Source organism: Camarhynchus parvulus, chromosome 1 (assembly GCF_901933205.1).
Source record: "Camarhynchus parvulus chromosome 1, STF_HiC, whole genome shotgun sequence".
In the NCBI taxonomy this organism is placed as follows: domain Eukaryota; kingdom Metazoa; phylum Chordata; class Aves; order Passeriformes; family Thraupidae; genus Camarhynchus; species Camarhynchus parvulus.
The window spans coordinates 100,697,124-100,709,720 of record NC_044571.1 but is presented as its reverse complement, the minus strand read 5'-3'; the positions used below and the strand labels follow the sequence as shown (position 1 = coordinate 100,709,720).

Sequence of the window (12,597 nt, the reverse complement as noted above, 5' to 3'; positions counted from 1 at the left end):
CTGAAAGCCATGTAATTTTCAAATTACAATAATTTTTAGGGAGGGGTGTTTTCTTCCCATTCTAGGAAGGTTCCCACCTTCCTTGGCAGACATTTTTCTTTTAAATCAAGACAGGGACATACTTTTTTTTTTTCAACTACTGTCATCACTCAGAGCACCCCAGTAGTGATAAGCATGCTGGCTTTATTCAGGGCAGCCTGGAATGAACATGCTGTACAGGGAAGGTCCCTGTGGTCTTTCCCACGTTGTTTTCTCCTTGATATTTCTTACAGGCCTTGGGGTTATATCTAAGTTTCAGGTGGACACTGTTGTCTGCAGAAACCTCTGTCACTGTGCTTGTGGTCTTGCTGGTGTTACTGGTTTTTGTTAGCATAACTAAAATGAGTTACTGGAGAATTTGTTAAACCCTTGAAGCTTTGGGAAGTAATTTGGGAAGACTTCATCCTATAACTCATTCATTCTCATCATGGTGCTATAAATGAATACTCCAATTTAACAGTTAAGGAAATTTATTAAATTCTCAGAGTATAAACTTGGAAAAAGCCACAAGCGATTTCGACTCTTGAGCCAGGCAATCAGCGTCGGGGACACTTAGGATTTGGCCTTTATCGCACCAAAGTCCCTGTGAGTCTCCAAAATGTCATTTCAAAGGGCTCTGTTTTATACAGTCTTTTGGGCTCTGGAAGGGGTCTCTTCTTTAGCATATTTTAGCATATTATCATAGTTTTTTCTTTCTTGCTGCCTCGTTTCCCGGAACTGATGGATAATTCCTGGAATCCTGTCAGGTGAAAACTTCCTGGCATAAACTTCTGATGATGCCTATCAAATGACTCCTGCTGGGGTCTTGTCAGATGGAAAGAAATCCCTTGAAATACACATCCCGGGAGACAGTGTCCTCCTCATGTTTGAATCTCTATTCTTTATTTGCCGGACACTGGCTTGGTACACAAGAGGCTGTGGCTTTAATTTCCTTTAGCATGAATTATTGTATAACATATGTCACAATGGCAGAAATGCTGACAGAAGTTATTTGAGTGTGTTACAATTCTCAGGAATTGCAAGGCACTGTAGAGAGGACAGTTCCAGTTCATGTGAACCAATCCCTGCAAGGAATATTTCCTTTCTTTTCGCAGAAGAGTGGTATTATTTGCAACTGAGGACTTATGCCATGGTCCATGACATCAAATACAATTTCTGATTTCCAGAGGTGTTGACTGTACCCTTTGCTTCCTTCCTTTGACTGGAAGAGGCACTGTCTGGGAAAAAGCAAAGCATGGCCAAATGGCCTAAAGCCCCCATGCTATCCTTTTCTGAGGAACTTCTCTGTCCCGTGTGTTGTCCCTCTCTTTTCTGTTCTGGAGTGTCCTTAAGAGGGGTGTCATAGTTTGACATGGGAGGAATTTGGGGAAGTGAGGCAAAAGCTTTTTGTATAACTGGCAGTCTGTTGAACCACTGAGAGGCCGGACACACCTCTGTGAAAAGCATATGTTGAAGACCAAAGAAGCCCAGGAACTTTCTTTCCCGGCCAGCAAGAAGGCAACGCCCCCAGCCCGCCGGGCCCTGTCCTGGGCTGGGCTGGGCTGGGCCCGCTTCCCCCGGGCCGCCTGCTGGCTCCCCCTCTTCCCACACCTGCTCTGGGCAGGGAGAGGGGGTGCTCCAGGGCTGGATGGGCCGGCCTTGCTAACATCTGGCTGCTGGCTACACACCTCCAGCCCAGGGCCTAGCTGAGCCCGCTGGGCCCCACACGCAGCCCTGGGACGATGCCAGGATTTTATCCCATGGGAGTTGTCCGCAACCATTGGGCAGGGGGAAGGAGAAGCCCCCTGTTATAAATGAGAAGCTTGACTAGGCCAATATTCAAGCAGCAATCAATTTATTAATTAATATGGTAAAGTATGAGCAATACAGTGCTGGGTACAGTGGGGGAAGTTTCCCCTCCAACTGCACACCGATAGTTGAGGGTTACAGGTATTTATAGGGGTATTCATAAGCTTTCTCAGCAGTTTCTATTCCCAATTTTTACATCACAATTCTATACACTATTGTGATTTAGTTTTTCTCAGGATGTATCCCAGAAAGGAGTATCCCCAGATGGTGGTGGTCTGGTTTCCGAAAGAAGGAAGAAGTATCCCATCTGGTGAGGTCCAGCTCTGCAGATGTGGGTCCACCTTTTAATTGCAAGGGCTATAAATCTCATAACAGTGATGTCCAGCTTCCCTTGGTTGAAACTATTAATCCTTGAGTTGATGTTCATCTTCTTTTCTCAAGCTGCTTTTCACTGTTATAGTCGCAAATGGGAGGGATGAGGAGATGCCTTGGTCTTGGGGCCGAAATCCTCTTGTAAGCTATGGAGAAAAAGACTCTTTTTCCCTATAATGCATGAAACTATCGGGAGATGAAAAGTTCAAATTGACATTGAGCAAAGGCCTCCGTGCTAAAGTAACCAGATGTGAAAGTAGCTGTGATCCCATGAGAAATTTGAACAGAGAAAGAAATAAGAGTAGTCTGGTGCCCCCAGGAAAAGAAGATCTCTGTTCTCAGGGATGAAGATTATTTTAGAGATAGATAATGAGAACTTTTGCCTTTGAATAGCTCATCTTTAAAACAATACCCCATAAGTCGACATGGCCCATCAACAAGCTGTGGCAAGGCTTGTGGCAATGGGAAGGACTTCATGATGGCAGGGTTCCCCAGGTGGCTGCTATTGGTGAGGAAATTGAGAGCCACGAGAGGACTGTTTTCTTACCTCTTGTGGAGAAGTCTCCATAAACTTAACAAGAGGGGCTTCTCTCCCTGAGTGAACTGAAGAAAGACTATTTTAGAGGTGCTAAACTGACAGGAAATTTTAGGTCTTGTTTCTTTACATTGTCAGTGGGAAAGAAAGGGTTGTGGGGGGAGGAGAAGTGTTCTGAAGGTTTTTATTATTATTATTCTTACTACCTTTTTCCTTTTAGTTACTTTTAATAAAATTTTCTTTATACCCTTTTAAAGTTTTGAGCCTGCTTTGCCTTTCTCCTAATCCTGTCTCACAGCAGGAAGTGAGTGCACTGGTGCTTGGCCAGCACCGAACCTGCCACACTCTTTGGTGCATTGGCCAGCAAAATCTCAAAACTGGGGAAATCTGAAATTGGTGAACCAAAACCACTACAAGCGGGGCTGTGGCTGACATCCATTGGAGGACTGTGTCCCACCATTTGCACTGCTAATCCATTGGATAAAGGAGTCCTACAAGAGGAAGGGAGGACTTGAGCATTTTGGAGCTACCATCCTTACACAGCTTTGGGAGTGAGGGTGGTGAAGTCCCATCCAAACTCAATTTAAATCCACCTGGCTGGTCAGATTCTCAAATACTTGCTCCAAATACAGCTCTGACCTGACACTGTGGCACCAGGAGAAAACCCCAGGGATCAAAGATCTCCCTGTTTCCAACTGCACCTCTCAAACTCTCACCATTGATGGGAACTGAAGCCCATCCTCCTCAGCAGCTGCTGGTGGTACTCAGATACTTGCCCTTCCTTTGGTCTCCCATCCAGACACCCTTGGGTGGGTGACCTGCTTCTTCTCAGTTTGGCACAATTTGTCCTTCTTCAGATCTGGTTGGGTTTCCTGGATATCTTTGTTGGGCTTCTTCTTACAGAGAAACTGGCTGCATGTTCCATCCTGCAAGAGATGATTTTGGGAGGTGTCTATGCAGAGCTACAGACACGAGGATTTGTTTAGTACAAATTCAAAAGATTTATCCTACTTAAGAGCAGAATACTGACTATGACATCCATGTAAACAGATTTTGGGACCAGAGAAGGACAGAAAAGCAGTAGCAACTCAGTGTGGGAGACTTTAGATGAAGAAGCCAGGAGCTTGCTGGTCAGGTCTCCTATTTGGGATGTTAATGTGGATATGGCAGCTGGGGACATGGATTTGTGGTGGTATTGGCAGTGCTGGGGGAGCATTTGGACTCCATGATCTTAGAGGGCTTTTCCATCCTAAACAATGTTAGGAAGGCCACCCCACACCTGGGATCCAGAAGGCTTCATAACACTTTTGAGAATGAATCATTACTGCTGGCAGCAGCCAAGGCATCAGCCAGCATCCTGACCATGCCAAAGGGAATCTCAAGGAGGTCAACAAACCCATGGCTCAGCTTGGAGGGCACAACCCTGAGCTGCTAACAGCTGCTTCCAGACCACAGGTCATACACATAAACTTGGCATTTCTCAGACACCTCTGAGATGAGAAACTGCTCTTATTTCACCAGAAAACCCCTGGGTTTTCTCATGCTCATGCACACACCAGCTCGGTTGGACTCTTAAGTACTTTGACAATTATTAAATGTTCAGTTCACTCATAAAGACTGGAATTGCAAATGCCATCCAGAGGGTGTGGAAAAGACAACTCATTTGAGGCAGGATGGAGGACAGGCCCACTCCTTGGTACCTCAAACCCAGTTCCATTAGGCAGTTCGGCTGGATGGCAGGAGGGGGAGGCTGTGCAGAGTCACATTATTAACCTTCCTGGAAGTTTGGGAATGGAGACTGACCTCTGCCAGGTGGAGGGGGAAGGAGTGAGACAGTGGGAACAATCCAGAAGGGAAGATGGAGTTTCTGTATTGAAGAGTTTCCAGAGGGAAAAGGGTAGTGTAGAGTCTAGACCTATGGTATCTAGAGGCATTGCCTGAGCCTTTCCTCTGCTACAGATTTCCTTCTCAGTCTTGTACAAGCTCTCTGGTTTCTCTGTGAGTTTTGGCCAAATCATCCAGATGTGAGCAGGCTCTGTGACAAAACGAGGACCTTCTTTCCTCAGGGCTACTGCAGGGGACAGCACTTGCAGAAACATCACCCAGATCCACCAAAACTTGAGGGGCTCAACTGCTACCCTCCAGCTGCCCATGGCTTAGAGCAGGGTGTCAAAAATCACAGATTCAAAGGCTGGGTGACATTGGAAGAGAACTCTAGAGGTCACCATGCCCAACCCACTGCACAAGCAGGGCCACCCAGAGCCAGTTGCCAAGGACCATGTCTTACCACAGAATCACAAAATGGTTTGGGTTTGAAGGGGCCTTAAAACTCATCCTTGTTGGAACAAGGACACCTTCCACTAGACTGGATTGTTCTAAGCCACATCCACCCTGGCCATGAACACCTCCAGGAATGGGGAAGCCACAGCTTCTCTGGGCAACCTGTGCCAGGGCCTCACTATTCTTATAATAAAAAATTCTTCCTCATAGGTAGTTTTAATCATCCCTCTCTTAGTTTAAAACCATTCTCCCTTGTCTTATCACTCCAAGCACTAACCTTTGTTCTTTTCTTTCCTGTCCTCCCTCCTCTTTCATTGGGATGAGCACCGAGATAGCAGCTGGATGTTTCTTAGGGAGTGTTTTTACAGATGTGTGGTGTCTTAGCACAGGCAAACTCTCCCATCAAGGCAATTTGACTGCTCAGTGGCTGCCCTCTTGTGTCTCCCTACATGCACAGAGCCAGAAATGTAGCAGTTTCTAACACACCTGAACATCTTGCTTCCCTGCTTATAAATCTCTTGGAGATGAAACGTTGTTTGGAAGCTGAGGATGAATGCAGGAAACATTGATGCAAGCTGAGATTACTCAAAAAAGAGCAAATGGTGGGCACTTAGTGATTCAGCCATCTGCCTCTCTTCCTGCCTAGAGACCTCTGCACCTGGGCAGTTGTGGGACTTGGTTTGTCCATTCCCCTCATTAGGAGCAGCTTGAATGGGCACATGTACAGTCAACAGTGCTTTCAGACAGGTGGAAAATGAGTCACGATGGAAGAAAGTAAAATATACTCTCATGATGAACCTGCTGTTCTGGCAGCTTCTAGGAAAACACATGCACCATTAACTGCACCCTGAGTGCAGATGGCATCAGGGTTCTTGGAGGGGTGACACTTAAATGCATAGGGCTTTGGTTGTTCTTGAGCACAAATGCCTTTGAGTTGCCTGGAAAGTTGCCTGATAACAGAATCACAGAATTGTTCAGCTTGGAAAAGCCCTCTAAGACCATTGAGTCCAACTGTTCCCCAGCACTATTGCAAATGCCACTTAATCATGTCCCCAAGTGACACATCTACATATTTTTGAACAATTTCAGGGATCATGGTCCCACCACTTCCCTAGTCATCTTGTTTCAATGTCTGACCACCCTTTCAGTGATGAAATGATGTGATGACTAACCTTGGAAAGATTCATCCTTCCCTGCTGCTGTGAGCGTTCAGCATCCACAGAAATGGTGCAGAGATTTCAGCAGTCAGTTTTGCCTGCTTCTGCCTGGGCTATGCTGGCTGATGTTTGTCACAGACATCTTTTCATTAAAAATCCTTTCTTAGGATTTTTCCTTCTGAGAAGCTGAGAGGCTTCAGGAACAAAATGTAAACAATGGTTATCTGCTGCTGTGGAATGCAACAGGTGCATTTATGATTGGTCTCATGCGGATGTTTGGAATTAATGGCCAATCAGCAGAGATGGCTCAGAGAGCCTGAGACAGCTGCCTTTGTTATCATTCTTGTCCTTTCTATTCTTAGCTTAGCTAGCCTTCTGAGATGAAACCTTTTCTTCTATTCTTTTTAGTGTAGCTTTAATGTAATATATATCATAAAATAATAAATCAAGCCTTCTGTAACATGGAGTCAGATCTACGTCTCTTCCCTCATCCTAAGACCCCTGTGACCACCATCACAGATGTTGGCATGGCAAGGTCTTGGTGCCAGAGCTGGAGGCTGGGTTTGTCACATCAGCTGTTCTCCCCTGGGCAGTCCATACCAAGTGCCATGGAGATCAAATCCCAGTTGTCCCTTATCTCCCTTTAACCATCCCCTCTTGTTCTGTGGTACCCATTCTCCCTTGTAGTATATCCCGGGCTTGAATATCACTTCCAGATTGGCTGAGGATTTTAGCAAGCTGCTTAGCCAGCCCTCAAGGGCTGGCCATGAGCTGCACTGTGTCTGCAATCCATGCTGCCCATCCCTAAAATGCTGGGCATGGGCACTCTCCATTCCCTCCTGCCAAAGCTGCAGCAGCCCTGGGCGGACATCCACTGCTCTTTGATGGACCTGGGCACCCAACACAGGCACAAACATCTGTCATCCTTCAGGCTTTTCCCAGGGGCAAGGAAACCATCAGCTTCTCTGTTAGATGCCTGGGAATTAAGATTTCAATTTGCCATGTGTGAAAACATCCTGGAATCACCTGGCACGTGCTTCAGGACGGGATAAACCTTTGATGCACACCAAGTTCTTGGGTGGGACACATGCTTGTGCTATGTAGTAGGTCTACCAGAGTGATTATGTACTGTCTCTGTTGTTCTGGTTGTGGGATCAAGAGGTACTGTGTGGAAGAAATCACCCTTTTCTTGATTTCCCCCCCATATTAGAAAATTTATTGGAGGACATTTTAAACAAAATTGGTTCCCAATAGCACCTAGATGAGTTCAGGGCAACAAAATTAACTGTGCCATTAGAAAAGTAATTTTAGGCCAATGGGTAGGAGGAGATGGAAATATGGGCAATGAAATACATCTCGGTGAAAAATGAGGGAGTTGTTCCAGTTAACCTTTTCCAATTGAAAGGCATGGTGGGTGCAAGACACTCCCCTCCAGGAATACCTTATCTGCTCTTCATAGCCGGTGTTCCTCCCTGCTGAGGTTACAGCACTAACTCTGACCACTTTTTGGCTTCATCTCTGTGTCCAGTTGGTGAAGACAGCAGAGCTGGACCCTCGGCAGAACTACCTGGTGGCATTTCATCCCCATGGAGTCCTGGCAGCTGGAGCCTTTATCAATTTCTGCACAGAGTCATCTGGCTTTTCCACACTCTTCCCAGGCATCACCCCCCACCTGATGATGCTTTCCCTGTGGTTTCGCTTCCCGTTCTTCAGGGACTATATAATGAGTGGAGGTAAGGAGCATGGGCCTCTGGCCAGCAGTAGTATGTGTGGGTGCTTTTTTAAGGAACATAGAGTGAAAATGCACGGGGAGGAGGAGTCAAGGGTCTGTTTTCCCTCATCTGGGGCCAGTTGGATCCCATTCATGGACACAGCTATTTGAGATGGCAACCCAAAACCTCTGAAGTTAAAAATTGCCCTCCTTGCTGTTCTCTCTGTTGTTCAACTCCATAAATGGTCTCTGTGCTCAGGGCATCACTGCGCAGGTGCTGTGGAACAGCAAAATGGGGAGCAAATTGTGAACAGAAATGCTGAGAGCTGCAGGCCAGGGTGTTCCTGTATTTCTTTCCATAAAAAATTATATTCAGACTTGAAATTGTGAGGAAAAAGATGCTTTTTCTGAAATATCTGCTGCTTCCAGGGAAGCAGCATCCAGGGACAGAGGATGAAAATAGTAGTTCATGCTGCTTCAATGGAATGTGGCAGGGGGCAAGATGTAGTGAAAAGGAATAGGAAAAGGGACAGGTAAAAATTAAACTGAGAGAGGTGAAAGGGAGTTTTGAGAGATTTTTGGACACCGCCAGGATGACCTCCATCTCTCAGCAGTGGGCTTGGCAATGGTCACTTCTCCAGCTGAATGTGGGCAGAATTCAATAGGCTAAACAGGGCATCCAGTTCCATCTGATATACCCCAGGGCATCCATTACCCTGTTTTCCTCATGAACTCTGGCTCCTGCTGCCAGAGTACTTACAGAGAAGAGGAGAAATCCAAACCGTGAGATATATGAAACACTTATGACCCAGGTGAAGGAAGGTTTAGTCACTGTAATGTTGGAGTTGGGTGCATAACTAATTTTCAGGTCAATTGAATCCATTTCACAATGAGGTTTTAATGTGCAAATTATTTCAGCCCCTGAAATAAGGATTTTTTTTAATTAAAAAAAAATTCAAAACAATGTTGCTTTTTCATTTCTGAATTAAAGATTTCTATCTTATTCGAGTAAACAACACCAGACGACCAAATACCTTAATCAAATTCCACTTTCAATTAGCACCATCCACTGAAACGTGCATGTGTTTTGACCTAAAGCAAATGTTTCTCTGACATCAGAATTATTCAGAATTTGACATGGTCTCACTTGACAACAAATTGAAACAGATTTTTTCTAGGACTCAAGTGCAGCTAGTTCCGTGTTTATTTTTTTTCCTAAATTTTTCCCTCACTTCTCACTTCTGCCAGACAGCAGATAGATAATTGTGTACTCACCCAGCAGAGCTGTGTGCAAATCTAGCACCTTTTAAGGGAGTTGACCTGAGGTTTTCAGCTCTGAAAATAAAATTCTTAGCACCTCTCCAGAGATGGATTATGGGGGGGGGAAAGGTGCAGAGCAAACCAGAGACAGGTGGGTTTTACTTTTAATTTCTCTCTGCTCTGCAGGCCTCATCCCCTCTGACAAGGAGAGTGCATCCTACGTGCTGCAGAAGCCAGAGGGTGGGAACTTGCTGGCCATCATTGTTGGTGGGGCACAGGAGGCTCTGGATGCCCGTCCAGGATCCTTCACCTTGCTGCTGAAGAACAGGAAGGGATTTGTGCGCCTGGCCATCCAGAATGGGTGAGGAAGGGGGTGGAGTCCAGGGATAATGAGAAAGGGGTGCTCATCTCTGTGGCTGGTTAATGGGAGTTTCTGTTTTGGAGAAGAATGAAGGGGTTTTGGAATGGGCTTTGCTAATCATGACGCCCTACTGGTTTTGATTCCCTGCAGCACCCCCCTGATCCCTGCCTTTTCCTTTGGGGAGAATGATGTCTTTGATCAGGTGAAGAATCCCCGGGGCTCCTGGCTGAGGAGGATTCAGCATTTTCTCCAGCAGATCATGGGCATCTCCCTTCCCCTCTTCCATGCACGAGGTATCTTCCAGTACAGCTTTGGGGTGATACCCTACCGGCGGCCCATCTGCACCGTGGGTGAGTCAATCCACAGAACTCTGACATGATGCCAGACACTCTCAGCTGGCCAAACTGGGGAAACAGGGACAGTCCCTGGGTTGTGTCACCCTCCTGCCATGCTGAAGCCTCATGCCAGAGAGCACAAGCAGGGGTAGGCTAGAAATGCGCTGCAAAGCAGCATTCCAAACTGTTCCTGTGTCTCACTGTTTTGGCAATCTGGTTTGATGTCATGACAGATCCCAGCCCATCTGGGCTGTGCTGTGAAAAGCCCCAGAGCAAATGTGGCCAAGCTCATCGCTCCTGTGAGATGCAGACAACCCCAACACCACAACGTGGTGACAAAAAACACTGCAGTAGGGTTGCATTAAACGCCTACCAAGGCAGTTTTACAAACACAAGTAGGACCAGCAGGTCAAGGGAGAGGATTCTGCTCCTCTTCCCCACTCAGGCAAGACCCCCTCATGCAGTGCTGCCTCCAGCTCTAGGGCAAGAACATCAGAAGAATGGGGAGCTGCTGGAAAACATGGAGAAGGTCCAAAGGCTTGGAGCATGTGGGAGACAGGCTGGGAGAGCTGGGGATGTTCAGCCTGGAGAAGAGAAGGCTCTGGGGAGACCTTAGAGCCCCTGCCAGTGCCTAAAGGGCCTCCAAGAAAGGGGGAATTTGAATGGCAAATTCGAAGGGAATTTGAAGGGGGATTTTGGAAAAGGGCATGGAGTAACTGGGTGGCAGGGTTAAATGGATATTGGGAAGAAATTCTTGGCTGTGAGGCCCTGGCACAGGTTGCCCAGAGAAGCTGTGGCTGCCCCTCTTCTCTGGAAGTGCTCAAGGGCAGCTGGGACAGGGCTTAGAGCAACCTGGTCTAGTGGAGAGCGTCCCTATTCAAGGTAGGGGGGTGGAATGAGATGATCTTTATGTCACACCCAAGCCAAACCATTCTGTGATTCTCCAAACACTCAAGCAGTTTGCAGCTTTGCTCACTGTCCTGTGCAGACAAATCTGCAAATCCAAACCTATTTGCATGTGAGGAAGATGAACCGTTTTGACCAGAGACCATGTCCATGGGAGACCAGATTTCAAGAAAATCTTTGGTTTTGAATAAGTTTTCCAACATCTCCATGCTTGGTCCACCAGTGTGGCTGATGCTCTGTGAATTAATTTAATTAAAAATGCTGTTTGGAATGGTTGGAGCTTACACCACTGATGAAGTTTGACAACGAGCAATTACATCTAATTGTATTAGAACCTGTTTGGATTGTCTCAATGGTTTTATGAGCTGTGTAGTATCACATGGGCTCTTCACTAATTGGATGAAGAATAGCCTTATAACATGTTGAAACCCTCCGTCACTTGACAAAAACAATTTGAGTAAGAGACCAGAGCAAAATAAATACTTCATGGATCTTCACTGTCCTCTGCTCTGGGAGATGGAAAGGCTATTCTGAAGACAGGAATCAAAATAACTAGATTTGCTGTTGAATAAAATGTGATTTTTAAAAGATAAGTAAGTACTTGCTTCCTAATAAAAAACAGATATTTCACAGAATCTTTAATCTGAGCAAAGTGGAAGCACCTTCAATGCAAGTGTATTTAAATATTGTGGGGCTCCCCTGTTCCTCACTTTCCCCATTTGCAATGCAGATTCCCAGGGCTATGTGGAAACAAGTTGGAAAACCCAACCCAAATATGATCCTGTCTTTACATTGTGTTTATCTGCAGCACATCTGAGATGTGAGAAGCAGCTCTTGGGACTGCATTGGGATACAGCACTTCTTACTTCAAAAGGCTACACAGAGGGTCTTTGACATTAGCCAGCTTTGCAGATGGGTAAACTGAGGCAAGGACCAGTGTGATCCTGGAGACCAAGAGCTTGGTCAGGATCTGAGCCACCATCCCTCCTTGGCTGTGTTATCTCCCAGGCTCCGGGAAATACCTGGTCATAGTGAACTGTCCATCCCGGACAGGCTGACCTCAGCTCTGTGCTAGGGTGAGCAAAGTGTTCAGTGACACTGACTCCTCCTAACTCCTGTACTTCTTTTCCAGTTGGGAAGCCAATTCCAGTGCAGAAGAAGCACAAACCCTCTGAGGAAGAAGTTGATCAACTCCATGAAAAATACCTACATGAGTTGTCTGAGCTCTTTGAGAAGCACAAAGCTAAATATAATGTCCCAGAAGACAGCCACCTGGAATTTATATAAGGTGCCTTAAGCGAGGTGAAACCTTGGAGACCTAGCTCCAAGTTTCCCCCTTCTCTGGAACTACTTCACAACCTCAACATAGTCACAGTTAACACACAGTCTATATAGTGTAGGGAAAAGAACTTGATTTTCCCAGTATTTGCATGGGTGTAGAGACAGGTTTTTCATTTTTTCTCCATGTAGAAGACATAAAAGATATAAAAGAGAAGAAAAAAAATCTCATCTGTGGACAGCACAATTGAAACTCCTCAGCACAAAAATAACATTCCAGCCTGGCATGGATGCCAGTTTATACAGATATTTCCAGGCAGTTCTGAATTATTGAAATTATTTCCTTTGCACTATTTTCATTTTGAAATGGGACAATGAGCCATAATTTGTGATGAAGGCATATTTTTTTTTAATATAATTCATCTAGATCAATAAATGAACATTGTTTGTTTGGTGCTCTTCATGTTTTTAATTGCTTTGGGCTCTTTTCTCACCACCTGAAACAGAGTTTATCAGAAAGGTCCAGCATGATGTCAAGCCCCCTCAGCAGCATGATGCCATAGCCCTCTCGCACA

The 12,597-nt window shown here is 45.8% G+C and overlaps 1 protein-coding gene across 1 annotated transcript in view; it reads left to right on the top strand.

The window, feature by feature from the left end:
• Positions 1-12,031, top strand: part of MOGAT2 (monoacylglycerol O-acyltransferase 2) — a 28,478-nt gene extending 16,447 nt beyond the window's left edge. The window contains exons 3-6 of the mRNA XM_030953183.1: positions 7,700-7,904; positions 9,329-9,503; positions 9,654-9,853; positions 11,877-12,031. Of these exons, the coding sequence (XP_030809043.1) occupies positions 7,700-7,904; positions 9,329-9,503; positions 9,654-9,853; positions 11,877-12,031 (735 nt within the window). The remainder of the gene's footprint in view (positions 1-7,699; positions 7,905-9,328; positions 9,504-9,653; positions 9,854-11,876) is intronic.
• The last annotated feature ends 566 nt before the right edge of the window (positions 12,032-12,597 follow it).